Source organism: Ceratotherium simum, chromosome 13, assembly GCF_057802395.1.
Source record: "Ceratotherium simum simum isolate JZ-2026a chromosome 13, ASM5780239v1, whole genome shotgun sequence".
Taxonomy (NCBI): Eukaryota; Metazoa; Chordata; class Mammalia; order Perissodactyla; family Rhinocerotidae; genus Ceratotherium; species Ceratotherium simum.
Window position 1 is genome coordinate 10,207,446 of NC_141912.1, and position 27,984 is coordinate 10,235,429.

At 50.9% G+C, this 27,984-nt stretch overlaps 1 protein-coding gene and 1 pseudogene across 6 annotated transcripts; one reads left to right on the forward strand and one right to left on the reverse strand.

Annotated features, from left to right (window-relative positions):
* On the reverse strand, nt 1-26,392 carry TFAP2A (transcription factor AP-2 alpha). 6 transcript variants are annotated; one of them, XM_087437986.1, is made up of 8 exons: nt 26,290-26,392; nt 13,250-13,303; nt 12,869-13,106; nt 9,730-9,781; nt 7,461-7,692; nt 5,449-5,567; nt 3,399-3,540; nt 1-1,677 (listed from the first exon to the last, which is right to left on the reverse strand). In XM_087437986.1, exons 1-8 carry the CDS (start codon nt 26,361-26,363, stop codon nt 1,389-1,391), a joined length of 1,200 nt encoding a protein of 399 aa, XP_087294112.1. In that variant the 5' UTR covers nt 26,364-26,392; the 3' UTR covers nt 1-1,388. The 6 variants fall into 6 exon arrangements, with proteins under 6 accessions (XP_087294112.1, XP_087294113.1, XP_004432187.1 ...); XM_087437987.1 differs by lacking the exon at nt 26,290-26,392 and adding an exon at nt 19,074-19,138; XM_004432130.3 differs by lacking the exon at nt 26,290-26,392 and adding an exon at nt 22,446-22,787 and having other exon boundaries at nt 12,869-13,303.
* Nucleotides 15,313-16,339, forward strand: LOC147915365 (uncharacterized; annotated as a pseudogene).
* Nucleotides 26,393-27,984: the final 1,592 nt, after the last annotated feature.

Consider the following 27,984-nt stretch of genomic DNA (forward strand, 5'->3'; position numbering starts at 1 on the left):
TAAAGCGTATCAAATATTTATTTATCTGGGCAACAAAGGACTATGATACATTGACAGGCATGGAAACTACTGCCAGCACAACTCAATACAATACAACTAGAACTGCTTCCAAAATGGCCAGTGAAAATACAGAATACCAGGTGGTCCCAAATGTTTGAAGTTCTTTGAAAAAAAAAGAGAGCGAGAAAAAGAGAGAGGGGAAAAATCTCTAACCCTTGGTTTAAAGACAATACTCATTTATTGCTCAAATGATGTTTCAAGGGAGGACAGGGGAATAAAATAAACTTTTTTTCTCCCCACGTTACATAGAAGGGTTATCAAACCATTCAAGTTTAAATATCTTTCTAGGGTCCAATATCACTTTTTTCTTTCAGTTCAATGAAAAGCTAAAAGGTAATACTAATCATATATAAAATTTTATTTTACTTTTTTGTATCTGTTCAGCTGTTCCATTGTTGTCTTTAACATGCTACAACAGGGATAAATTCGTGAATCCCAGAGAAAAAAAAATCCCCCAAACCTTGAATTTCTAAATAAGTACCATGAACCACATGAAAAACTAATAGGGAAGATTCAAAACCCACTAAACAAGAGGTAAACGAGATCACCAGATAAATAAAAAAAAAAAAGGCTTAAAACAGACTCACCATATTTACAATTCCCATTAAATTACACATAAATAAATATATACAGAGACATGAACACTGATTCCCTTATATAACTGTGAATCGTGTTGCCATAGAAAGTTCAAGTTGGTCGCTTTACCTTGAAGAGGAAAAACTTTTACAATTGAAGACATGACATGGAACTTCGTGTATTTGTGTTCAAGTTTATTCACAATACTGATAAAAATGTCATTATCCTTTTCGCCTTTTTTTTTTTTAGTATGGCTACAAGGTGAACTGAAGTATGTAAGGGAAGGTGGTGATTCAGTCCCATGAAGCTCATGTAACTTTTTTTTTAATTTTTACGTTCTTTTTTCTAAAAAAAAAAGTTATTAATTTTTTTTGTTGTCGTTGCTGTTGATTGGTTGTTTTTTGTTTTTTTTTTTTAAAAAAAAGGTTCACAAACTCGGACAGAACTTTGCTGGCTTCACGGCCTGTTCTGTTCTCTTAGGCTCCACATGAGGGCAAGGAGGAATTGGTGCTGAGAGGGAAGTTGAGGCAGGGGCCTGGGTCAGCAGGGGCTGCCTCTCTGGGAGGAGAGAGCAGTGCCCCAGACTCCGGAGGACTGACGGCGGCAGCGGCGGTGGCGGCGGCAGCAGCAGCAGCAGCAGTGGGGGTGCTGATCCCAGAGCTGTCACCTGCCGGTGGTCTTAGGTGCAGGACGACTGAGTGGGTGGGCGCTGGGCTGGGGAGGCGCGGGAGGGGCGGGGCGGCAGGAGAACCTCACTTTCTGTGTTTCTCCTCTTTGTCGCTGCTTTTGGCGCTGTTGTCTGTGTGGCTGTTGGGGTTGCTGCTGAGGTACATTTTGTCCATGGCCTTGAGCGCCTCGGTGAGATAGTTCTGCAGGGCCGTGACGGCGGCGCACACCGCCGGGCTGCCGAAGCCGTGGGAGATGAGGTTGAAGTGGGTCAAGCAGCTCTGGATGCCGGGCTCCAGGATGGGGTTGGGCCGTGAGTTCCCCAGGGGAGATCGGTCCTGAGCCAGCAGGTCGGTGAACTCTTTGCATATCTGTCTACAGCACAAGCGGAGCAGAGAGAAAGAGAGATGAGGCTCCCTTGTGGGCAGCACCAGCAGCAGAGACAACCCTTCTCCCTGCAGTTACCTCTGCCAGGATCCAGCAGACCCCCACCTGCCCGAAGGCCCCAGAGAGACTGGGGATGGCCACATGTGGGGAGATCCAGTCACCTCTCAGTGTCCGCTAAAACATCTCTCCTTCCACCAATGCTTCCCTCTCTCTCTCCCTCTCTCTCATCTCTCAGCTACACCAAACTTCTAACCCCCTCCTTTCTCACTCACACCAAACATCCTAGACACAGGAAAACGTTTTGCACATTAGAAGAGAAACAAAGGAGAGTTAAGAGGGACAAGGAGTCAGAAACTCAAGCATCTCGCCAACAGCCAACAGCTGTCCTGTTCAAAATATCACCGAGACCTTCTTCTCTGCTCTTCTAGAGAGAACTCAGCAGCAGTTTGTGGGATGAAGTCCCTACTTATTCACCTTCAAATCAGGTTGGATGTGGACAGAAAGGCAAAACTTTTTTTGAGATTATTGTGCCTTAAAAAAATAGGCATGAAAAATCTATTGCTTGGGTATAATTCAGACTGGTTTGGGGGAAGAAGAAATAGACATTTCAGTGTCCCATTCTACCTCTTTTCCCACACACCAAAAAAAAAAAATCTCTAGGAAAATTGTGACTTTGGGTGTGCTTAGGAAGCTAAGGGAAGACGAAAAGTTAAAGTTTCAGAAAGGATCTTGAAGTCAGAAATACAGATGAGGCCTGCACACTGGAAACTCTATCTCTGAATCTGGGAAGCAAGGACTAGCTGGGGCCTTCCTGAGGCAGCAGCAGCCTGGGGGTGGGGAGGGGGTAGGGAGGAGAGAGAACAGGAACACTGGCTGGCTGCCCTCTCCAAGGCCAGCTGATGTCCCCAGGCCAGAAACTGTCCCGCATGAGGCCTCAGCCTCTGCCCTCTGGTTCCATGCCCTCCTGTGACACCAACTTTGATAATTAAGGGCTTCCAAACAAGCCTTTTAATTTCCAGAAAACATATCCAAACAGTCATTTTCTTTTCACACACCACCTGGAGAAGCCTATTCAGCCCAGGCACCGATGGGAATATAAGTTGGCCATTTTGAAACCTATTTGACATCTCGCCTGTAGGCTAAAACTTGTGGGCTGTGTGTGTGCATGTGTGTGTGTGGCACTTTCAAGGAGGGAGGAGAAAGGAAGGCAAGAAATGGGATAAGGGATTAGGGTTGAAACTAGGCCAGTTTCTGGCTTGCACATTTTGCAGGCCACTGCCTAATCTTTGCCCTTGGAGAACATACTGATAGGAGACAAAACTGATACAAGGAAGACAAAAACTGATACAGGCACGCCTGCTACCCATTTAAAGACTTGATTCTGGTCTTTCTGAAACGACATAGTCACAAATCCACACTCAGCTTCGATCAAATCCCTACTATTCCCCACCTCCATACACATTTTGTTTTTTAAATGAGAAGGTGGGGCAGAAGAGAGGGAAAAGATGGAAACACACTAACATTCCTACTTGTATTTCCTCCTTTAAAATACGTCATGGTTTATAAATTTGTGTTATGACTTCAACCTTTACAACAACAAAGCCGATTAACACAAAACGAAAGAGGAGAAAAGTGAGAACCAGAACGATTTTGACTTTGGTTTCTCTTGACAATGAGACACAGAGACCCCGAAGAGGTAAATGCCTTACTTTGTAGCCAGGAGCATGTTTTTTCTTGTCACTTGCTCATTGGGATCGGAATGTTGTCGGTTGAGAAATTCAGCTACTGCTTTGGCAGGAAATTCAGTTTCGCACACATACCCAAAGTCCCTGGCTAGGTGGACGGCTTCTCCTGGAAAGAGGCAAGAGGACAGAGGCGAGTGAAAGAGAAGGAAAAGAGTTGAGATCAAAACTGCCTCCCAGTTCTCTTATTTTCTTAACCCAGATGCTGAAGGAAACACAAACTACTTGTTTTCTCATTGCAGGCATTTTACCTCCTTCTCTGTAGAATGTGGTGGATGCATTTATCAGGAAAAATGACCACTTGTCCTAGAAGGCCAACATGATTTGAAAATGTAAATCCCATCCACTACCCTCCAGTCCCATCCCCCACCCGATGACATTTTCCCAACTTCTCTTAAAGTGTTTCTTGTATTCCAACCTCACACCTATCAACACGTGCATAAATGATATTCATAATTACTCCTTGAGCTTTTCTGCAAGGAAACAACTAAGGGTTTACATTTTAACTTGATCACATATAATTATCTGTTCATCCAAACCGATTAACCAAGAGGATTTGAGGGTCACTCCACTGAGTCTGTCTGTGTTGTTGATTTTCGAATCTTTGGTTTTAATTTCCTGAACCAGTTGGTTTTTACTGCAGGGCTTCCTGCCATTAGCTCCAGCTCCGGAAGAACGCATGCGCCAATTAGAGCATCAAAGCCCTCCGCGCAGAGCTTGTTTCCATAAAATGGAGCGGATCACAAACAATAACAGTTCTCCAGAAACTGCCTTGCTGCTACAGGACGCAACCCCCAGACCCATACACACTCTCACACTACACCCAAAGCCACTACTACCAGTTTCTTTGCGTATAATTCTTTTAGGGTATGGATAGCAGGTTCTCTATGTACTGGTATTATTTTTAATATAATGCTACTGCAGTTGAGTTTCTGGCACTGAACAATTGCTTATTATTTAACAGCTATATTATCAACTTTGACACTATTAACAAATGGTTCATAGCATTCCTCCTCAAATTTATAGTTTTAAACATTTTTTGGTTATATACAAAGCTAGAACTTGAATTCACTTGAAATATATCTCCTCAAATACAACATGTAAATAAGATAAAATGCCTTCCTTAAATATAAATGGTAGTTTTAAAGTATTACTGATAATTTAAATGCCTTTTTTTCTATTGGCATAAGATATTTCCAACAGAATACAAAGGAAAATGCAAGAGAGCTGTGCATTCATTCCAGCACATGCGAACTTAAGCCAATTTAGTATCAGAAAAACTTAGGAATCTAAAGGAAGTAGGATGTGAGTAGATTCTGGTAACAGCATCTAGAGCAGGGAGTGAGGACAGGGTTTGCTTTTGTTTTGAGGCGTTTGGTAGTGTGTGTGTATACGTGTGTTCATGCATGTGTGTGTGTGTGTTAAAAAACCGCCATGAGAAACTTTTTGCAATGCTTATATTTCTTTTTTCTTTTCCTATCCAAACAATTCAAAGTCTAAAATTGCTCACTTTTCTTCCCCTCCAGTAGAGAAGCACAATTAAATGAAAGATAAGGGAGCATATGTTTGGAAAACAAAAACCTAAAAGGGCATACAACCCTTAGCTTTCAGGACGGTCTTAAATCAGGATGCAGGTCAAAGATTCCCAAATTAATTCAGGAAGTAATGGTCACGCATTTCTCAAACGCAGATGTCAGAATAGCTTAAGTGATTTACTGCTGAGCTCTGTAAAGGAGACAGGAACTTGAAGAATATGCAGTTCTTAAATTTTCACATTGTTTAGGTCAGAATTGGGCGAGGGAGGTGTAATTTTGTGGCAGAGGGGAACAGGAAGGGAAGATAGGAGTAAATGCAAATAGTTTTTTGACATGTAAAAATTCTGTTCACTTCCAGCTATAGTCTCTGGAAAAAATGAAACTGCCCAACTGACACAGAATACAACCAACATCTGGCCACTCAGTATTATCCATTTTCCCAGAAGACAGTTCCCTTCTTGTTAGCAAGGGGACTCGCTTACCCTCCACTAGTGATGTGAGCAGGGTGACATTCGCAGCTTTACGTCTCCCTGCTGGCAGATTTAATCCTATTTTGTCCAATTTTTCTCTTAAAGATCTTCCTCCATTTTTAGACTTCGCCCTGTTTCACAAATATATGCGAGAAAGGAATTTAGAAAACACTGGATTGTTCTGCATTACATTATTGTCATTTTGACAACTTCCTAAAATGTGCTTTTAAACATTAAGAACCATGGTCCCAAGATATTTAAGGGAGGGAAACCTAGGAAGGAACGGTACGGAAAGATCATAGGAGGTAAGAGCTTGTGAAACTGCAAAGCACCCCCTGTGTTCAGTTGTTATTGTGACTATCGTGGCAGGTTGGAAGGTTTTGAGTTCCCAATTGTCTAAAGAAGTACCACAAACAAACAAACACAGCTCCCATCTCTATGGTTTGAGGTATTTTTGAATTTAACTGATTACCGTATATTTTCCCTGTTGTTACAATCATACAAATCCCAATGAGGTCTTTAAATTGTCTTTGCAAGATCTGCTATTAGGTCGTTCAGAGTAACCAAAGTTATCACTCTCATGTTTCTTGCTCTGGCTTTAGCCCCAATGGGAAATTCATTTCACCAACTGTTTACATGCCATGTCACCAGCCTAACTGGAAATGTCAAAAGCTGATATCAGCCTTTAAAAATTTCACTGATTTCAGAGACAATGGAGGCAGTTCTAAATAGATGTCTAAATAGACTCCCATAATCAGAAAGTGGTTAAGATAAATTGTTTAAATAAAACAGCAAATTAATTAATTTCAGATTTTATTCCCTACTCAAGTGCTCTTTAATTGTGTGGATTAGATTATACTCCCCTAGGTAAACAGTCTCCAATATTGGGGAGGGGGAAGGGAAGGAAAAGGCAGAGGGCTGATTCAGATCTGTGTCAGTGAAAGATTACAAAGGGACAGCAAGATGACTGTGAAGGAGGAAGAAAAGATTAGAATAGTTGATGTTAAAACCTTCCAAAAACGACTTTATCGGCTTTATATGGGATATACCCATCAGAGCAGAACTATGAGTCCAGAAGTAGACACATAAATGAATAAACGTCAAAGGAATAAAGTTTTGGGGCTACTTTCTTATTTAAAAAATAAAAAGAAAATATTATCTGGGAAAGTTCAACACAAGACCCACCACTCACAACGTCAAGTGGATCCCTAGGAGGATGAAGCCCACAGGAGGGAGAAACCTGCCGTGAGGGAAGGGGCTTCACCTCGCAGACCCTTAAAAAATCTTATCTAGGAAATGAACCATCCTGACCTCCTCGCGGGAGATGAGAATCTCCGGCCATGTAGGTAACATGCATTTGACACTAACGACGGCACATAATGCACGTAAACGTGCCTTACACGCTGCCTGGCACACTTCGGGGCCGCAGTACATCGGAAACATTAATGAGTGTCCCTTGGGCAAGGGGTGTCGCCGTCTGCCCGGAGGTGGCAGTGACCCGGGGGCGTGGCGCGCGGACTCATGAGAAAGCCGCTATCTTCTATTTAAAACCCTATTCAAGGGACGGCGGGTCACCGTCGAAGACCCTACACGCAGGTAAGGCAAAGTGAGCAGCCTAAGAGGAAGTTTTCCAGAGCTTGCCAGGTGCGCGCGACAAGGAAAAAGGCGGCTGCACGGCGCCCCGCGGCTGCAGCGGCCGGCACTGAGCCCGCGGCGCAGCGTGCTGCGCGTGCGCGTGGTGAGCCGGCGAAGGAGGCGGAGGGCCCGACGAGCGCGCCGCGGCGGCCGCCTCGGCGCGCGCCAGAACCCCTAGCGCGCGGGAAGGCGGCGGAGAGCGCAGGCGCGCACCGCCTCGCCCCCGCCCCCAACTCCCACCCACCCGGTTCTACGCTCTTCTTCCCGCCCCTTTCTTTTCCCGCGAAGGGAGGGCAGTGGCGCGAGGCCCGTTTGCGACACCGCCCCGCGCAGGCGCAGTGTCGCCGCGGGCCGCGGGGCGGGGCAGGCCGGGCCGCGCCGGGCCTCACCTCCGCAGCACTCCGCCCAGCAGTGAAGCGTTGAGACACTCGGGCGGTGAGAGGCGCCGCTGTACTTCCGCCACCGTGACCTTGTACTTCGAGGTGGAGCTGAGGAGCGAGAGGCGACCCGGAACTGAACAGAAGACTTCGTTGGGGTTCACGACGCCGCCGAAGAGGTTGTCCTTGTTAATGGGGATGGCGGAGACGGCGTTGCTGTTGGACTTGGACAGGGACACGGGGCCTGCGGAGACAGACGGGGAGACCGCGTGTGGGCGTGGCGGGTCCCTCCCAAGTTCTGCCTGACACCGGCCAGAGCCAAGCCCAGGCTGCGCCGCAACCCCCGGTTTTCTACCAGCCCTGAAAATCCTGTGGCTCTTTCCGCACCTCCTGTCCTCTTCCCTGCTCTGTGCCCGTCCTGGGGATCGAGCCTCTGCACCTCGGCGCGCCTCACCCCGCCCCCCAGCCAGGCCTGTGCTTCTGCACGGGCCCTTGTAGCCTCAGGGTGCTGCCTAGAGATGCTGGTGAAACTGTGACCATCTCGGCTCTCAGCATCCGATGAGAGTGGGCCCCAGACGAGGTGCTGGAGCACGGGTTGAGGGTGCGGGAGAGGAGTCACGTTTGCAAACCAAGAGCAAGCTATGTGTACTTGGGAGCTTTTGTGGGGCGAGGGGCTTAATGTTGGGCCGAAATTGCTTCAAAGACCTAAAATTAAAATCAGCCGAGAGTTTAGATGGCTGAAGCAGCCTGTAAATGAGCATTTCAGTTAAGGCACCAAGCTGTTAAGTGGCGCATTCTGTTGTCACACACCACACATGCCCCATCCTTTTGATAAATAGGCCCTCTCCTATGTTTCGTTTTGAAAAAGACTCCAGCTTTGGAAATCCATTCCAACCCCTGTTTTGAACTGGGAGGAAGAAGGATAAACAGGCCTACCATTGAAGACTAGCAGTGTGTCCTTTTGTTGAGCAAATAGTTAATAATGCTTCTCCCTTTAAGTGTCTTCATTGGGAAGGGGAGGAGGATGTATTCTTGCTAGTTAAAATCATAAGCTCTTCATTATTGGACCCACCATAGTTAGAAAAAAATTCAAGGCCAGCAGAAAGCCTACTAACATGTTACATTTCTCAACACCGATGCAATTCAGATGTATTCACAACCATTTAAGTACGGTATGCATTTATAGTTTGAAATTCCACATGGAGACATATATAATAATATGCATACATTTTCATCACAGTACCCCTCCCTCTTTAATGGGGATATTCTAGAGGTATGGGGCGCTGGGGGGCTCTAGGTTTTGGATAGATCACTTGTGACATTAATAGCTCTGGGGAGGCTAATGGAGACAATAGGAGTTAAACGAACTCTTGAGAGATTACTAATAAAAGAGCCAATTATCACGTCGACTTGGAAAGAGCATCTCTTAAGATTTATCCCTTGCACTTCTAATTTGACGTGACAAAGACTTCACAGATGCAAAAATGAAACTTTAAACTAGCTAACAATATACTGATTGGGGTTAGAAATGAGAACAGTTTTATATAGCATCGTCCTCTGGTGGTGCCTAGAATCCTGAAGTGTAACATTGCCACCATAACAAAAAAAAGCTCCTGTGAATAGCATTTTGTCCAGTAAACTTTATTTCTGCTCACTGAACAATATAAATTACAAATCCATCCAAATCACTTGACACTTTTTTCAACAATTTCTGCTCTGAACAATTATGCTAATAATCCTGACATCTTCAAAATGCTAATTTTAACCAAAAGCCAAATTTTTGTTAACCTAATTCACAAAGTTTAAAAACCTTTAAATGACAAATGAGAAATTAAATTGAAGAACGTAAAAGGTTTTTTCCTCTGGTAGGAGTGCTATGTCTTTATCATCTGTCCTTATATTAATATGAAATTATTTGCACTATTTTAGCATTATACACTTCTTAACACGCATGGCCACTCACACAATGGATTTCACTATTAAGCCATTTCAAAATTGAAATGCCACTTCCAAATCAGTTCACCTATTACACATTTCATGTGTTTGTCCAGATATCATTAAACTAAATTAAATAGTCAACTCATGAATCAGAACAAAGCTAGTGTGTTACTAACATACTGAAAACCGATCATTTAAGCATTGCTGTTCTATGCCTATCTATTTGCTAATTCTGAGCCTTTAGGAAATCCTATTTGAAAAAAATAAATACAGCTCTGCAAGTTCTTTTAAATAGCACTATGCCTGTAAGGACATGCTTGGAATGCAGAAGGAAATGGCTTACCTTTCTTAATTACAGTTTGATCTGGGATGTTAATACCCGGGTCTTCTACATGCTGCAACAAAAGGATACACATGGATGTAAGTGTATAATCAAAACAAAAGGAAATGAATATTCCGTGCAAGATGGGGCGAGGGGGAGGTGTAGAATCGAAATTCCCCCCTCCCATATAGTGACATTTATATATAAACATCTCATCTTGGCTTATTGGAATTTGGGGCTTTGCAACTCAAGAGGTTTCACTGCACACCCACAGCCAATTTCTCCTCCCCTAGCAAATAATCTACGTTTGAAGGAGGTGGGGGTGGGACTAAAACTTTCTTTGGAAATTAAATCAAGTTTTGGAGCACCTAATATTTCTCACAGTCAGTCAACGTTTAAAAATACACCTAGCTTTAGTTTGGCATCTCAGCGGCTTCAGACTTTATCGATTCCAGTGTTCAGGCAGCAAAAGCCAGAGAAACACAATAGAAATGACAGAGGCGGGAGGACCAGGGGAGTGTTGGGACGGTTTTAGGTAGTGTGATAAAGAACAAGGACATACACGCATCTTCACTTACGGAAAACTGAAAATAATTAAAAAAAAAAAAAGACTATTGCCTAAACTGGTTCTCAGATAGGAATATGAACACAATAAAAACCAAAAACCTTTGAGGTTGTTTTCCTGTTGTCCAGCAGCAGATTTGTTGTTGTGGGGTTTTTGTTGTTGCTGTCTTTTTTTTTTTTTTTACAGATGGATGGGTATACGTGTGTGCTGGAGTCAAAACGTGATTAGAAAGTAAAATGAAATCATGTTTTCTAATGCAGAATCTGACAGGCAATATAATGTCTGGCTGTGTTTACAAATTAGCACCAGGGCTGCTGAGATAGAAGATTTTGCAATCGTTACCAAACACAGGCATTACCATTTAAAAAACTATTACTTCCTTCTCTAGTCTTTGTCCAACAATAATACTGATTCGAACATTTTCCATTCTGTCTTGGATTTATGCTCCTGTTAATTGTGCCTGATCGCAATGATTCCGGGTGGATGGTACTAAGTTGCTTTATTACAGGTTTTATTATACTCAATGCTCTCATTTGTAACTTGCCTAAAGTGCTTCTGGATTTAAGTATAATTAAATTGAGAAATGTTCAGAAATGACTACTGCTGCAGTTCTTGTGTTTTAACTATATGGGGAAATATGATCCCTTTATGCATGCACCCTAAACCCATAAAGTAAATGTAGTGTGGCATAATACTTTTATTTGTGTTATTTCTAGACCTTGTCCATACAGGGAAGACTGTTAAGTTTGAAACCCCACTGAGATATTAATGATTAAATAATTTTCACCATTGATTTGATTTTCTTAAGTATTTAGTAGTCATTCGTATTAAAGGTTAACTGTTGCAAAAATGGGAAAATTGAAAACAACCCTTTTCCTGACCCAAATTCCTTTGAAAGAATTTTTTTCTTAAAAGGTGGGGGAGGGAGGGGGAAGAGCAGCAGCTGGGTTTCCTTGTTTTTATGTGATCTTTTGGTTAATTTCTCCTACTGACCAATTTCACCAGAAAGAGTGACTATATAGGTGTTAAGAATTCACACCAGCCACTTTGGAATTTTTGCAAAGTAGAGCAATTCTCATTCACAGTAGCTCCAAAAGCTTGCAACGTTATTTTGCAATTCAAATATTTCCGAAGAGCAGACCAGGAAAAGGGTTCAGAGACTCTTTGGGAAGGGGAAGTAAAATGATCACAACTTCCAGGTTTGTTTTTTAATTGCTCTTTTCTCAACTATTGCTTCTCTCATTTCACTTCCCAAGAAATACACTGTTTGGTATCAGTTTCTAAAGACATGTATGAACACACACACACATACAATGATTACTAAACCCCACATTGGATCAAGTGCCTTCTTTCCTGCTTTCCATGCAAGGCTGCTAAACATAACCAAAAACTTCAGTGATTAACTGGGCCAAATGAGAGATGTAATAAATTTTCTAATTTCCTATGTAACTTAAATAATGCTTTAAATTCACCAAGCAAGCAGGTAAGTTCATCTGACCATTTTCTTTGCAATCTAATGCAGTAATCATTAAACTGTCAACGGACATATTGCTGCGATATTTGATGCAGTAATTTGAAATAGCATTTTAGTAAAAATCACATCCAGATACATTTCCTCTCCAAAGAAAAGCAGCATTAACAGAGCCTTTACAGCTTTAATAAAATTATTGGTTTGTTCTAATTCTATTTCAGGAAGGTTGTGAGGAAACCATAAGTATGTAGAATTGAAGCAGAGATGCTGGTTTAAATTTAATTTCAGAAAGTATTTTCAAATTATCAATAGCCTGGGTTGCATTGTAAACAGTAAATGTGCTAATACCATGCTTATTTAGAAATCATTTTAAACTGCATTTATTGATAACTGGATTAGAACTCAAATAATGTATTGCCCAATAGTCTCAGAACATTTAATTTAATATGGGGTGTCGCAGGTTCTGATAGGCGTTGGGAACCCAGCTAATGATTTATGAGGTCAGCACTTAGCACCCCTAGGAAGAGAGGAAGGCTTGATTTTAATGTCCCTCTGCTCGGATTTGTGCTTAACTATTCTTTAATCAGAGTAGGATATACACACAACTTTTAGATATCACAGGTACTTATAAAATCCACTAAAAATAATTTTCTTAGTATATCTTCTACACTTTCTTTTAAATTGCTAAAGCATTTAATGAGCTCTTTCGGTTGAATTTAACATCTTTTTCAGGAGAGGGAGAAATCCCCATGCCAGAGTCAGCAGTGGAATTAGATCCTCTCCCAATCGAAACAGTTTACTGTCCTGGAGAGGGGAAGATATTGTTAATGGTGACATTTGTCGGATTTATTTCTCTGTTGATGGAAGTGGTAATGCAGGCATTGTTTGAAGGAGCTTCAGGAACCATTGTTCTAGGAGCAGAACTCTCAACTACTTTTAAAATTTTAAATTTGGTTGTCTATGTGGGTCCTCAAAGCGTCCACCCCCAAAATAAAATGAGATTTTGAAAAAGTAAATGCCATTGAGGAAAACCCAGGCCCAGCGGCCATGTGTCCCGGGTATCTTCTCTGGGGTTGGGTGAGTAGGGGCTGTGTTCCCTCTCCGCCTCCCGCACGGCTTCTTACCGGGACGTCCTCGATGGCGTGAGGTAAGGAGTGGATCGGGAGGTCTCCGAGTCCTGAGCCAAGCCCGTGGGGGCCGTGCAAGAGGTCCTCGTGCCGCCGGTAATCCCTGCGAGGATCCAGGCCCGACAGCTGGTGGGGCAGCCCCCGGTGCGTGTGCAGAAGCCCAGACTCCTGGCTCTGCCTCTGGCCGGGCCAGCCCGGGTGCTGTGGCTGCGGCTGGGCGTGCAGGGGGTTCAGGCTGTAGGGGTCGTTGACGTGGGAGTAAGGATCTTGCGACTGGGGGTAGATAGGCTGGTAGGGCGGGGGGAAGTAGGGGGGCTGGAAGTCGGCATTGGGGGTGTGGGACAGCGGCGGGGCGCTCGTGTAGGGAGATTGACCTACAGTGCCCAGCTGGGGCAACCGTGCCGTCCCGTTGCTGGTGCCGTCGTGACGGTCCTAGAAGAGAGCGAGAGGAAGGGGCAAAGAATAAGAAATCAGGCGTCGAGTTACAGCTGTGCACTAAATCCACTCCGCAGGACTGCGTGGGAAACCGCCCGTTCCCATCGGCAGGCTGCCGAAAGAAATGAGCTCTACGTTGATCATTTCGGAAAATACCCCAGAAGTGAGACGGGCTCTTCCAAAAACGCAGGGAATTAGATTGTGCAAACGTAGCGGCATAAGACACTCTTCTTAGGCTTTTCTTTCAAAGAGGGGAAAAAGACAGAAAAGGGCCTCCCGGAATACAGCCCGTTAAGCTGCAGTGTGAAACCTCCCTTAAGCAAAATTAAAATTCCTACTAAATATTAAACAGCAGAAGCGGCCTTTTCTTTTTTCCCCGGATTTGAACCTGCCTGCCACTGCGTTATTGTTTACTCTGTTCCATTTATTTGGGGAGGAAAATCATACACGTTCAAACACTATTACCATTTCATGACTATTTAAATAGAAACATATTTCGTAGAGGGGCTGTAACGAAAGCACACGTTTAAATTACCAGCTTAAAGAAGGTTTAAACTGCAGGTTGGGGGTCTGTCTTTTCCGCTTCCTCAGTTAGGAGCCTTTCTCTCGACAGAGTCGATTTTTGATATGGATGGGGAGAGGGGGACGTCGAGTCAAGGTTTAAAATAGAAAGATTCAGCCTTATTGGGTTTAAAAGAGAAAGGTACACCCCGGCGCGGAGCAACACCCCCCCGCCCCTTCCACCCCAGCCCCAAAGGGCAGAAGAAACGCCTGACTTTATGTTCCTCTATTGCAATTCGCTTGCAAAACAAGCAGAGTTGATTCCAGGGAAGGCGAACCCTGGGGCCCCGAGGGTAGGGGGCACATCGGGCCGCGCTTTTCCTGCAGATGGATTAAGCATCAGATGTTGAGAACATCTCGGGAACAAGTGAAGACGCAAGGAAATAAAGATGAAGGTGGCGAGAAACGCCTTGGGAAGTAGCGGCGAGGTAGGTCTGTCCGCCGGGAGAGGTCGAGCGGAGGCGGGGGAGGTAAGGCATTCGATTTAAGAACGGAAAGGAGCGAGAGAAAAGAGGAAAGAGGGAAATGCAGATGGAAAGGGGTTGCCCTGAAGGAAACCTGGGCGTGAAACGCGAGGTCTCGGGCCGCTCCGCAGCACCAGGTTTCCAGAACAGAATTCCTAAGGAAACAGGGATGGGGGTGGGGATGGGACTCACCATAGCTGAAAAACTGTGAACTAACATCTGCGAAGAGTCTGGGGTAACGAGTCAGGGTGGAAAAAAACAAGCAAGCCTGGAGAGCCTGGCTGCCCCGCCGCCCGAGCGCGCCCCACACAAAAGGCGCCGAAGCCCCGCGCCACCCAGGACTCCAGTCACGGCGCCGACGCTGCCCCGAGCGCTGGAGCCCCGCTCTGGTCCATCCGAACTTGAACCACCGATTCGAGCGGCGCCTTCAGCTGGTCGAACCCACGGTCTCTATCCTGCCGTGATCGGTTATGATTCAAAGTTCCTTTAAAAAGGAAAAACCCCAAAAAAGGAAAAAGAAAAAAGTGTGTGTGTCTGTGTGTGTGTGTGCGTGTTCCTTAATCCGTGTCTCCCCCTCTTTTCTTAGCGGCGGCTTCGCTTGAGCTTCTAATAACCGCGCTGGGCAGCGTTCCTGGAGCTTCCTAATAGCAGATATTCATGACTATTAATATTACACGAATACTTAATAAGGGAAGAATGCCTGGAAATCGAGCGTGAAGCGGAGAGGCAACTCGCGCCGGAGCCGGCTCTCAATGCAGTCCATTGACGGGAGCCTCAGTGTAGCAAATCGGAGGTGGGGAGAGGGAGCGCGAGAGACAAAAAGCGGGCGAGAGAGGGAGCGGGCGAGCGCGCGGGGGGCCGCGGCGCGGCGTCTGGCGAATCACAGGGAAGGGGCAACATTTTAAAAGGTTGCAGGGCATGCAAAAGTGAAAGAGAAAGAGGGAGAGAGGGAGACCGAGGGAGAGAGCGCAGAGAGGGAGAATGTGTCTGCGTGCGTGTGTGAGAAAGAAAGTGTGGGCGAGAGAGGAGAGACTGGAGTGGGGAGAGGGGAGGGAGGGAAGGAGGGAGAGCCCGAGAGGAGGAAGGGAGGGAAAGAGGGAGGGAGGGAAGGAGGGGGAGGGGGCCGAGCCGGAGCGCACGGAGGGGGAGGCAGCGGGGGAGGGGAGGGGGAGAGGAAGCGAGCGAGGACAATCAGACCTAAAAGGCTGAGGCAGACCTCGGGATAGCGCGGGGGCCGCGTGTCGCGGGCAGGAGCTGCCGGCGACTGCGTCCGGGCGTTCATCGGGCTCTCGGCACGGTGGGTGCTTCCCGGTCCTCTCCGGCCGCGGGCTCCTCCGCTCCGCAGCCGTGCCTGGGACTCGGGATTCGGCTGCCCGCTGCCGCGCCGCTCCTCCATGGCCCGGCGCCCCGCCCGGGACCGGCCCTCCCGCTCCGCCGGCCCGCGCCTCGGCCACCACTCGAGCTTCCCTCGGACACCCGGGGCCGTCCGCTCTGCGGCAGCTGCCGCCCTGCCCGTGGCTTTCCAGGGCAGGGGCTCGGGGAGGGAGAGCCGGGACGCGGCCCGGGGCGCGCAGAGACGCAGGGCGGCCCAGCCTGGGCGCCGCTGGCACGGGCTCCCGGCTCCCAGCGCAAACCCGTCCGACTGGCTGGGCCACTCCCGCCCGACGCCCCCCCAGATGACACGGCTCGCTCTCTCCCAGCGCGGCAAGGCGGCCGCCGCTGCCAGTCTGTCCGCTGGGTTGTCAGAACAAGCGGCACCTCGCCTGCTGCGTGTCCCTGCAGAGCCCCGACATAATTAGACAGCTCCAAGCCGGCTCGGAAACCCGAAATCCCTGCTCCGGCGCTCGCCCACCACAAAGTTGTTGAAACAGCCTTCACTCTATTTATTCTCCTCTCCTTCTTGTTTCTCATCCTTTTTTTTGCCTCACTCACAGACACATTCACACGCGCCCCCACAGGGTCCCTCTCTGGGGGTGCAAGTTCATCGTCTCTCCCGTCGGTTCCATAGGCGCCTAGCGCCTCGCGGAGGTTTGGACCCCGCCCGCCCAGGGCTTGGAGCCCGGAGCTAAGTTTGGGCCTCCGCGAAAGTGAGTGCCCGAACCTCGGGCCACAGCCCGGCTTGGGACAATTCACCCTGGGAAACTAAGGGGCTCAGTTTCACCCAGATCAGCTCGCAAAGGGCACCTCCCCAGCCCTGAAAACAAAGCGACTGGTCTGGTGGGGTCTCTGAGGCCCGCACTGTGCACGACAGAAGCCCCCCGAGAAAAGCCCGTCCCCGCGGGATATCACCCGGTGCCCCATCCACAGAGCGGGCGGGGGGGGGTGGACGGGAAAGGAGAAAGATTTAAAATAGTCTACAGAAAGGAGAGGGGGAAGGGGACGGTGACATATCGTTCACATAAACTCAGGTTCTGATTTCAAGTGAAGACAAGACCCCTGCCGCTGCGCGCGCACAGACCTCTACGCCTGACATTCGCGGCTCCAAATGCCGGAAAGAAAGCAAGCCAAGGAAAGAGAAAAGAAAAATAGCAAAAGCCGGGACAGCCACCTATTTATTTAGGTAATCTTGGGCCGCGGGCCTTCCTCCCCACCCCCTTCCGTGACTCATCCGCTCATTTCAGCAGGAGCTGTAAGGGAGGTTAGGGCAGCGGCCACCAGGCCCGTTCCCAGCGCCTCCCGCGAGCGGACAGGACGGGTGGTGCTGGGGCTCCCCCGGCTGCCCCAAGAAGCTGAACTTCGGGAACCCAGGGTTTTAAAATGGGCTTCAAAGCGGCGCGCTGTATCGTTCCGGGGGCTCCCGGCACCAGGGGTCGTGTGCAGCCTCGCCAGGATTCCCACGGTCACGCAGCCGAGCGCCGGGCGGCTGCAGGGCAAGACGTGTGGGGACTCGGCGGCCAGTAGGCTCCGTGCGGTGCAGCCCTCCTCCCCCACTCCAGGGGTGCGCCAAGTAGCTCAGAGGGAGAAGCTGTTTAGAACTTCTTGAATAACAGAGTACCTGGAGCAAGCCCCGTGGCAATTTGGGAGATGAGTGTTTCCAAATTGAACCCGCTTACTGGGAGGTGTAACTCAGCTCAGAGCGAAGTGTGCGGCCCCTTCTCCAAAGAGAAGAGAGCCTTTTTAGAAAGGGGGAGGGGACGGTAGGAAGGAAGGATAGAATGAATAAATAAAAGAAGGAATATTAAAGAGTGGAGAGGATGTTAAAGAGGGAAAGGGGTTTTCTCTTTCCTTTCTCTTCCTGGTGACTTGGGCCCCCAGAATCTCGCTGGAGAGTCACGCAGAGTGCAGAGGCGTGTGCCCAATTGCCAGTAACTGCTTCAAAAACCCATGCTCATCTCTTAGCTCCACTCTTAGGCACAGCCAAAACTGATCAGAAAAATGGGGAAAGTGGGACACGGGTTTCGAAGGAGGGAAATGAAAGAAGGGACCATCCACATCCTCCCTCTTCAGCTTCTCCCCTACATTCTTCGGGCGAATCGGAGAGGCGGGCGCTGCGCTGGGGAAAGTTTGTCCCACCCGCATTTCGCAGCTGGCTGCGAGGAGAGGAGGAGGAGCGGGAAGGTAGAGCTCGGAGCCTGCCGCAGCAAGGATAACTGAGCCAGCGCCGCGCTTACCTCGCAGTCCTCGTACTTGATATTATCCGTCAGTTTCCAAAGCATTTTCATGGATCGGCGTGAACGGATTTGCCCCCTGTCCGCCTCGCACCCAAGTGGAGCTACTCTCTGGGTAAGCGCAAAGTGCTGGCTGCCGGCGGTGAGCTCAGGAGGAGGAGGAGGCGAAGAGGAGGAGGAGGAGGGCGAGGAGGAGGAGGAGGAGGAGGGCAAAAAGAAGGAGGAGGAGGGCGAGGAGGAGGAGGGTGAGGAGGAGGAGGAGGAGGAGAGAAGGGAAAGAGCTCCCGTGTGCGCTCGGAGATCTCCCTCTAATGGTAGAAACTTTTCCCTTTTCCAGCTCTTTACCAACGGCCTAATCGCCTCATTAGCATATCAACAATAGTCCAATTGCTCGCCAGCACCACAATCTGCCGCCGGCCGCTCCAACCCAGGTATAAAGGCCTCTCCGAGCCGCGAACTTGCTTCTAGAGCACACGCCTGCCTGTGAGCCGACGAAATCTCCCCTGAGCCCCGCCGCGCGCCCCTGCCCCAGCGCCGCCTCCCGCCCCCCCGCCCTTCATTCCACCCCATTCCTCTAACTCTCCGTCTTCTCCTCGCGGGAGACGTCCTCCGCAAAAGCCAGGCATTGCGCAGGGTCCGAGAGGTCGCTCCTAGAGCCCGGCTTCCAGCACCTCTCCCCCACCCCTGCCACCACTAACGGCGCTGTCCTTTCGGCCCTGTCCAATTTTATGAGAAATTATTATCCCTTTCGCAATTAAATATAACCACCAAACCAAGACCGGCGAAGTTACTCCAGGATTTTTGCCCAAAAAGAGATCGCCTCCCCTCGCGGCAGCCGCCACCTCCGGCCGCAGCGCTTTGGGAGTTTTATTGGCTTTGCGCTTTCCCCCCAGGTTGGAGATTTTACCAAACGGCTCCAGTCGCTCGGCTGGGGTTTGCGATCCTTTAATTGCCGCGTGTAAAATAAAAATTGTACCCTGAAGAGGTTACTTGACAGCTCCAGGGGTTAAATGATTTTCCTCTCGTTTGTATAAAGCTAGGGCCGACTGATAATTCAACGTGGTGTTTGGGCTAAGGGTTTCCTGGGTGCGATGTGGACAAGAATACAGATACAGAACTCCTATGGAGACTCACAGTCGCTTCTGGAGTTGAGCCGAAATACCGACATGTGCGTGCTGTGTCATGCATGCATCAAAATAAATCGCTGGGAACCAACTCTTCGCTGTGCTAATCTGCTCCAGTTTTCCCAAGATCCCCCTTTTTAATTAAAGCAGGAGATTTCCTTCATGATTTGGTGATGTTACTAACGCGGGCGCGCTGGCGGCGCAGTGCCCGGCTGACACGGAACCCGGAGGCCTTCGAGCCATCCTCTCGTCCATGTTGGCCAGTCTAGCTCTCCTGCTCCACACAGGGGCCTGCTCGCCCCACCGGGGCTTTATATTTTTTTCTTCTGTTTCAGCGAATTTTTTTAAGGAAGAAAGAAAAAAAAAGACGTGATGTGATCCTTCGAAATACAGAGTAATTAATTTATCTGGCTGAGCTTCCTCATTTGTCCTCCATAAAAAAGTCTCTGTCTTTCTCCCTCTTGACGATCGAAAACTCCCCAACAATAGTAGGTCTGGCCTCCGAGTTGCTCTAGTACGCCCTCGGATTCCATCTGCGCCTGTTTCTTGCAAATCGCCAATCCTCCCAGGTTTCCAGAGTGCGTCCACGCAGAGGGGTGCAGGCTGTTCCAAATCCGAGCGTTCCCTAACAGGTGGAAGGAAGGCAACAGGAGGAAGGATCCCTCCCCTCAAAGCTGCAGAAAGACAATTCTCCCTCCAGAAGACCGCAGCAAATTCCCCAAGCCAGGGAAAGTAGGCCAGAGGCCCCCCAAAAGTTAGAAAGAAGGTTAGAGCTGGGCGGGGGGGGGGGGGGGAAGATGGGTAGAGCTGGAGGGACGCGGTCCCAACGCCCTGGGCGCTCCCTTGCGCTCCCTTTCCCCACCCGAACACTAGCACAGTTCCTTGGCTGAACCCAGCTCTCGGCTCTGCACCGCACTCTGCCCAGAAAATGGTCAGCTTCCAGTGCTAGCACACGCACCCTGCGGAGCTGCCCTCGGGCCCGCAGCTCCACGCAGCGGCTTGAAGTCGGGAGATAGGCCGCCGGGAGCGCTGACACCTTCCCAGCCGCGGCCGCCAGCCGCAGAGCGTGATCTGTAGGCCAAATCCTAGGCCTGGGAGCATGGGATTTTACACCCCCCAGATACTGCCAGAGTGTGCTTAAGGGAACTCTAAGTTTCGCTTTCTTTTTTTCTGCTTGTGGGCTAGGGAAGGCATTTAAGGCCCTTCATCTTCTCCACTCACCGCCCCCGCCTTGCTGACCCGCGCCCCGCAGATCTCCGGCTCCGCACCCGCGGGGCTGCTAAACTGTTGTTGTACTCCCGCCGAGGGCGCCTTTGAGGTGCAGATTGGGGCCTACCCGCTCCGTGCTGCCCGCCCGCGTTACCGGCGCTGAAGAAAGGCCGGGTGAGCACCCCAGTCGCCCCTGGAGCCAGCCAAGCCGCGTTAATGTGAGCGTCATTACCAAGACAAGTCACTTCATTGCATGTCAATGCTCCAGCATCGCCAGACCCGGGACAGCAGCGCCAGGCCTGGGGGTAGGGGTCGGGGGTCCAGGCCAGGTCTGGCGTGCAGGGGGCGTCCGGGGAAGAGCCAGTATCTGTGTGAGTAACAGGGACACCAACAGAAACAAGGAGACAGCGAGGGGCCAGAATGACTCTATTTTCTTAGGTTGTCCCCACCCAGTGGGACCTAGGAGCCCAACAGTCCAAGGCAGGAGGATCCGGCCCCTCCATGCCCCAAATCCGCCTGCCCCACCCGAGATCTAGGCTTCCCACCACATGCCAAACTGTGAGCCCGCAGGAGCCAGGCCCAGGATTCACTCCTTTCCCCTTCAGGCCGGGATCTCGCAGCTTCCGCACCCTAGTCCGGCCCTCTGGAGGCCCAGACCTAGGCCGAGCCTGCGCTCCGGGCGCCTTCTCACCGCCGAGGAATTTTGCAGCAAAGTTCGCCCGGCTTGAGGAGAAAACTCCAAAGACCTCCGCCAAAGAACTCCCCCAGTCTTCACTACCCTCATTCTCCAGGGAAGAGGAGGAAGAAGGGCCCTGAGGCCCAAAGGGGCAAGGGAGAAAAAGGTGTAGATTTCCAGGGTTTGTGTTTGGTGAGGGATTTGCATCCTTAAACCACAAAGTTAGTCAAACTTTGGGGATGAAATTGCACTTAGTGAGATTTAACTGGGGGGAGAAGTATAAAAGAGCCCACGGTTAATAAAAATAAGTGCAAGGAAAGAAATAAAAATTGCAAAAGCACTTCCTTTCCCCGATTCCAGGGAATGTAGTGAAGACGGGACTTCTCTAAACTTTACTTGCAATGGTCTAAATCTGAAACAAGCGAAAGAAATTGCCCCAGAAGGAGCAGGGCTCTCCTTTTCTTTGGGAAGTTCGGGGCGTTCGGTTGGAATCGCCACGCAGGCTTTTAGGAACACAGAATCTCGCCCTAACCAGGCCTGGCTTGGCTGGGGTGAAAAGAGGGCCCCGCGGTTCCCATTATGAAATGGGCGACAGGGGAGAGGCTGCTACCCTCACCAACCTGGCCAGAGCTGCCTTGGTTCCCGTAGGGGAAATGTCTGGAAGGTAGAAGGAGAGCGCTGGAAGAACGCCTCCGTTGCCGGGGTCGGGGCCCCGGGCTCCGGGAGGGCAGGATCTGGAGCCTAGGTGGCCTTGTGGTGTCGGAGACCGAGTAAGGCCCAGTTTCGCAGGCGTTGGTTTCGGCAAATTCTAGACCTCCTGCCTCATCACTCACCCTTCAATCCTCATCCAGTCACCCCCATCCGGAGCCCAAGCTGTGAAAACTGGCTTCAGGAAGCGGACCGAGCGAGAAGCTAAACTGCGCAAAGTCTAAGTACTACCCCAAAGAACATGCTCGCCGGCGCGACCCGTCCACCTGGACCCCTTTTCATTCTCCACTCCCCCTAGGTCACCAAAACTTGGAGACACAAAGAGAGACAGGTGCACCAGAAGCCCACCTCACGCGCAGCCCTGGGGTCTAGGGCAAGACCCAAGGGGTAGCGAGCAGGGAAGCTTCCTCTCGGCGTACCGCACCCCCACCCTGCGCCCTCCCCCCTCCTGAATTAGTCATCTACCCCTATTTCTCCTTGGGGTGGGGGAGGACCGCTGTAACGCAAACCGCAAGTGACCCCCGGGGCCACCTGTGGAGCGCGCGCCGGACTTTCTCCAGCTCCCGGCCCGCCCGCGGCGCGCGTTGCCCCCAGCACCGCGGCCTCCGCCTGCGCTCGTCTTTCCTGTCCTCTTTCTCTCCCGGGAACACTCCTGGGCACTGCCAGGCGCGCCTCACCTACGACTCTCCCGCCCTGGGCCAAGGCTCTTCCTCTCCGCCTCCCCCTCCCGGCCCCCTCCCCCGCTCCACCCCCGCCCACCTCAGCCCCAGCCAAGGCAAACCCCCGTACCTGCCAGTCCCCCATTTTGGCAAGTATGGACATCGCGGCTCGGCGCTCCTGGCGACGGGTCCCCGCCGGGCATGGGCTGTAGGGCTCGGCCGGGCCCGCTCCCTGGAATCGCTTAGGCAAATCCTCCTTTTTTACCTGCTCACCAACATCTCACCTGGTCATAAAGAGCTGAGTTGCTACCTGCTGACGCATGCGCACTAGCCCAGGAATGCACTCCGCCAGCCCTAGTCTCAGCGCCTCGCAGAGCTGACCTGGGAAGTGATGGATTTATAGCCGCGGCAATCTCGCCATCAGTTCCAGCTTTTCCCAACAGCCCCAACCCGCTTTCCCGGTCAGTCCCTGACCAGGGAACCGAGGCCGACTGCCTGCTGGGGTGTGCTAGGCGCGATGCGAGTGTGATTGGGTGTGTTTTCGCACTCAAGCAACGGGGGCATCTACAAGCTCTTCTCATGGCTCTCCTCCCTCTCGGAACTTTGGGGCTGGGAGAGTCTCCACCCAGAGGTAGGGGTGGGGGGAAGGCAAGGCCAGGAGAGGAGGCCAGACCCGATAGGTCCTGCGCACCTGAATGCACACGGTGGGGCCAGATCCCGGTCCTGGCCTCCCCACCGGCCCACGAGGTTCAGGGCACTCCCGGCCCTCGCGGATCCCAGTCTGCAACCCCCAGGGCTGCTTCAACGTCGGATCTCAGATCAAAGTGTTTCTCAGTAGGTGAAGACGTTCACGATTCTGTTTCATTTCTGGCTTCTAGGTTTAGTCTCCTCCCACCTCAGAGAGCCGAACACACACACACACTTGCACACTCATACACTTACACTTCTATTGAAGGTCCACTCTCTCTTCCCACTTTCACAGTCCCCCTCCCCCACTCCTCTATGGCTTCCCAGCTCTTCAGCTTTTCCACTAAAAACTTTTTAAAGGGAGAATGGGGGCGTTGGTGGTTCTGGGATGGGCACCTGAAGTTTGGGTTGGGGTTTGTTTTCCCATGACAGATAAAATCACTCAGATGATTTCACCGCTCCTTCTAATTAGAAAGGAGCTTTAAAAGAAGCCACAGGATTTCGGGCTCCCGAGGAGCTCACCTCCGTCAGGAACCACACCTGGCCGGCCGGGAGGGAGGCGAGGGTGAGGAGCTTAGCCTCCTCAGGCTACCGTGCCAGCCTCATGCTGGCAGCCGCGAGATCCCACTGTCCAGGGCTTGGGCCTGGGACTCCTGGGACAGGCCCATTTATCCTCCCAAGCTGCCGTCGCGGAGACTGCGAGATGTACAAAGAACCGGTTTCAAATCGACTTCTCTGACATGTCACGTCAGACGAACGTATGTAAAAGCTCAGCTCCACTCTGAGGAGTGAAGATGTGTCCCCACACCAAAACCTCCCCTTTCTAAGCCTGCGCTCGTGCCTCTGTCCCTGTGGCCTGCCCAGGTGGCCTTGCGCCCTCCGCGCATTTCCAGGGGTGGGTAGTGGTGTCTCTCCGAGGAGACCCCGTGTCACCTAGGCATTTGAATCGTCCCCGGGCTGCGGGACTTTCCTCTCGGTGCCGATTCTCTTGTTGATCTGAAACTTTCTTGGACCTGCCTTAGAACCTTGCTCAGCAAGTTTGGGTTTTGTTTGTACATTTTTTTTTTTTGCTTGCGAGAATTTTAAATAATTTTTTTGAGTTATGGCGCTTTTAATCCATAAGTGTCTACGCTTCACTTTCCCCGCTTTTTCCAGACTGTCGAAATAAGTTGGTGAAAACCGAATTCTTCCAAGTCCAAGCCACACGCGGAGGACGCGCCTGTAGCACTTCGAGATTCCGGCGGGAGGCGCTGTGCTCTCTTAAATATGAGCACAGTTTCAGGCTCGGGCAGCCTGGCTTCTCCCGCGCACGGGTGGAACAAGAGCTGGAGGGACCTGGGACCCGGCTGGCCCGGCCAGGCCGAGCCCGGGAAGGACGAGCGGGCGTGTGCTAGGGCTGGGGTGGGGCGCGAAGAGTGCCATCTCCAACTTCGGTAGTGTTTTTGCGGGGGAGTGGGGGACGTGTGCGGCAAGGAGGAGACAAAGCTGCCAGTGGGATCAAGCGCGAAGCCACGCTGCAGCGTAGGGTTGGGTGGAAGTGGACAGGACGGTGTGGAAGCGAAGCAGTCCAGGCCTTGGGTGTGAGAGCCCTTGGTGTCTACTCAGACGCCTGGGACAGGGTCCGGGGTCAGAGTAGGGGGAGGGGAGAGAAGGGAGGAGGGACGCGAGGAATCTGGGAGCAGCCAGGAGCTAGAATTTAGCTTGGGAGTACGACGGCTTGGGGTCCAAACTCAGCTCTGTCCTTTCCGTTTACCGGCTGAGTGATCTAGGACAAGTTACTGGACCCGTCTGGACCTAAATTTACTCATTTGTAAAACGGGTAATTTGTTGTGAGAATTCACTAGAGGAGTGTGCTGAGTGCTTAGCACAGCTCCTGGCCCATATTGTGCTGCTGAGCCTGGTGAAGGATGGTCTACTCCTCCCCATCCCCCACCCTCAGGCACCCAAGATCGGTTCAATTCAAGATGACGTCAACTCCATTGCTCCTTCCCTGGACACACAGTAGCCAGATGTCGTGGTCAACTGCACCTCCCACGACTCCCTCCTCAGAACACTCGTCTTCCCAGGTGTGCGCCCTCCCTCTTACTCCCCAGACACCCTCTCACCCCTCAGGGCCCTTCCCCACCTAGACCTCCCACCCAGCTCAGCACTAGCCTGATTCTGCCGCCTCCAGGAGGGAGCCACCAGGGGCAGGTGGAGGATGCCTCCCAGCTTCAGCCTGCACCCAGGCTCTGGTCAGTCACCCAAAGGAATCAGCTGCGTCCAGTGCCAGGGCAGGCCCAAAGCCACTAACTGCCCTAGGTGACCTGCCCCAGGGTCCAAGCAGTCTCCAGAACTGTCTGGCCTTGGGCCTCTTGAGAATCAAAAAAAACTGCGGCTTGTTTTACTGGATTAGGGGAGGGAGATCAGCAGGAGTCCCTCTCCCCCACTCTGGTCGCTGCCACCACAAAGCAGGCTTGGCAGCTAACAGGTGCTGGGACTCTCGGCACAATCTCCAACTTTTTTGTGCATCGCTCTGTGCGGGCGACCTGCGCTGTGGGAAGGAGCAGGATGACTTGGTGTCAGATTGGGCGGAGCTCCTGGCTTCAGGGAATGCTGAGCTCAGGCTCTCTGAGGCCCCTGGTATCCCGGGATATCCTGGTGGAATCTATTCCTGTCCCATAACACACCTCCTCCCTCCCACTCCCCCCCTTCCCCCAGCTTCATCAGCCCCAAAGTTGCAGCGGCAACAATCTTTCCTTTAGGGTGAAGCTCTGATTGAACAGCATTCACCCCACCCCAGAGCAGCCAGGACTCTTCCCCGACCGTTTCATTCATCAGCAGGTGCCAAACCCACTCTAGGCGTTTGAGGTTCCTTGGAAATCTAGAGCAATGGGTTAGCGTGGAAATTCACTTGTGGGGTGGCCTCGGCCTCGCTTAGCTTTCCCCTAGAGGAGTCGGGGATTATTGGGACAAGTTGAGTGACCACTCACTGTGCCTGCACCTCTTCTTCTCCCAAGGCTCGTCTTCCCCGCCTCTGGGCCTGGAGAGCCTGTCAACTTTGAGTCTTTCTTGGGCCCCTCAGAGAGGTAAACTGGACCCCAGGCTCGGAGCAAGGAAAGGAGAGGGCTGGACCACTCACGGGAGAAGGTGAGGGGAGTCGAGGTGCGTCTTGCCACAGCCGGATCTGAGGCGTTCACCTGGGGCGGTTCTTCCAGGGGGCAAAAGCTCGCTTGACTCTCCAAAAGGATTAGACCAAAGGAATAGGGTTACCAGTAACCACAAAAGAAAGAAGCCAAACCTCTTACCAAAGGTGCCCAGAAGAGCGAAGAAAGGAAGCCCGACGCCCCTGACAGGTGTCCACCGCACGCCTGCCAGGCATGCACTTTCAACTGCGAGTTCTTGCAGCAGAGGGTACAGTGCAGCAAGCTGGGAGGCCCAAAAGCTGAGATTCTAGAGATGCCCTGGAGGCCCGAGGTCCGCGACCCGGCTCAGTGCGCCCCCTCCACGCGCGGCCCGGGTCCCTCCCGGCCCCAGGCGACAGGTGCAGCCGCAGCCTCGGCCGCCCGCTGTGCCAGGGCGGCTGCCGCGCACTGGTGCGGAACCACTATCGGAACGAGTTTGCGCTTCTGTTTACAAAGCAATCCTGCCATCAAAAGAGGAACAAAATCACCACTTATCACACCCTGTCATAAAGTAATCTGCCCTGGAGGGAAGCCCTAGAGAAGAATCGCGCGGAGTGTGTGTGTGTATGCGGGGGGAGGGGGCAAAGAAAAGGTGAACGCTCCCCACTCTCCTCCAGAGTAAATCGCTTGGACACGCCGCGTCCCTCCAGGCCCGGGAAAGACAGAGGATAGCCTGAGCGCCGGTGCGGGGTGTGACAGGGGAGCCCAGCCTGGGACCGGCCCGGCATAGCGCGGAGTCTCTCTCTTGGCTCCTGGGAATCCACCCATCTGCCTCTCCCCACTCCGATGTCTACTTTTCTAGCATGTTCAAAGACTCTCTAAAGCCTGCCTCCCATTACCCCGAAATAGACGGGCAGAGGGGGGAAAAAGTGAGTTCTTGGAGATTGCGCGGTCCCTTTTGATCTCTTCCCTCGCAGGGACACTGCAACGCCCAAGGGACAGTCTTCAGGAATCCCTAACCGGTTCTAAGAGGTGTCGCTCCTCTTAACACTGCCGTGCGCCCCTCCCCTCCCGCCCCCTGCCGTGCACTTGTTCCTGGGAGGGGGGGCGAGGATTAAGGACGCGCTGGGCAGTGCCGGCCAAATGGCCAAGAAATGGCGGAAAGGCAGAAAGTCCTGGGAAGTTATAAGCAGTCCCTGTCGGGACCTCGTCCCTTCCGGTTATCTCCATCCCCTTCCTGGCTTGTCTAGAGTGAGATGAGAAAGTCTTCAGGGAGTCAAACCTATGCACAGCCGAGTGTTTGAGGGGGTTCCTCTGGGCTGCCTCTGCCTCTGCCTCTCCTGTTGCCCTTCAGAAGGGGAAGAGAACAAGCTTTCCCACCCCACTCCCACCGTTTCCCTTCAGACGTGCACTACGAAGACCTTTCTAGTCATAATATCAGTAATTCACTGCTTAATATAACCAGAGTTTGAGTTTGTGCGTGAGTGATGCTGGACATCCAGTACTATTTGCCCTACCCCATTCTCCTAGCCAAGGGCGAATTTCCCCTGCTGCCAACATTAATGTAGCAGGTCAGCATTTGGCGAGTTTGCATGCAAGTGCCTGCCATCCAGCCTGGATTTAGGACTCTCGGTCTCCATAAGTCCAGCCTGAAAAGTCTATAACCATTGGCCCTGAGAGATAATTTTGGCTCCTAATGGAATATCTTGAGCTGGGGTGTTGAAGGCACTACCTATTTACCCCATGCAAGGCAGAATTTTCAATGTTAAATTATCATTTGCGTTTTTTAAGGCCTTGGCAGAATTGTTTCATCCTTTATAATTTCTCTGTGGGTGATGAAAGCGGACAGTCAATGTCGTGTTTGTGTCACTGTGCAAA

Excerpts from the sequence above, each read along its gene's own strand:
- TFAP2A (XM_087437985.1), bottom strand. The coding sequence starts at position 19,127 with ATGCATGACACAGCACGCACATGTCGGTATTTCGGCTCAACTCCAGAA. Across the intron at positions 9,782-12,868 it reads ACGCCATCGAGGACGTCCCG|CATGTAGAAGACCCGGGTAT; the intron begins GTAAGAAGCCGT and ends CTTTTGTTGCAG. Across the intron at positions 3,541-5,448 it reads GCTCACATCACTAGTGGAGG|GAGAAGCCGTCCACCTAGCC; the intron begins GTAAGCGAGTCC and ends GCCTCTTTCCAG.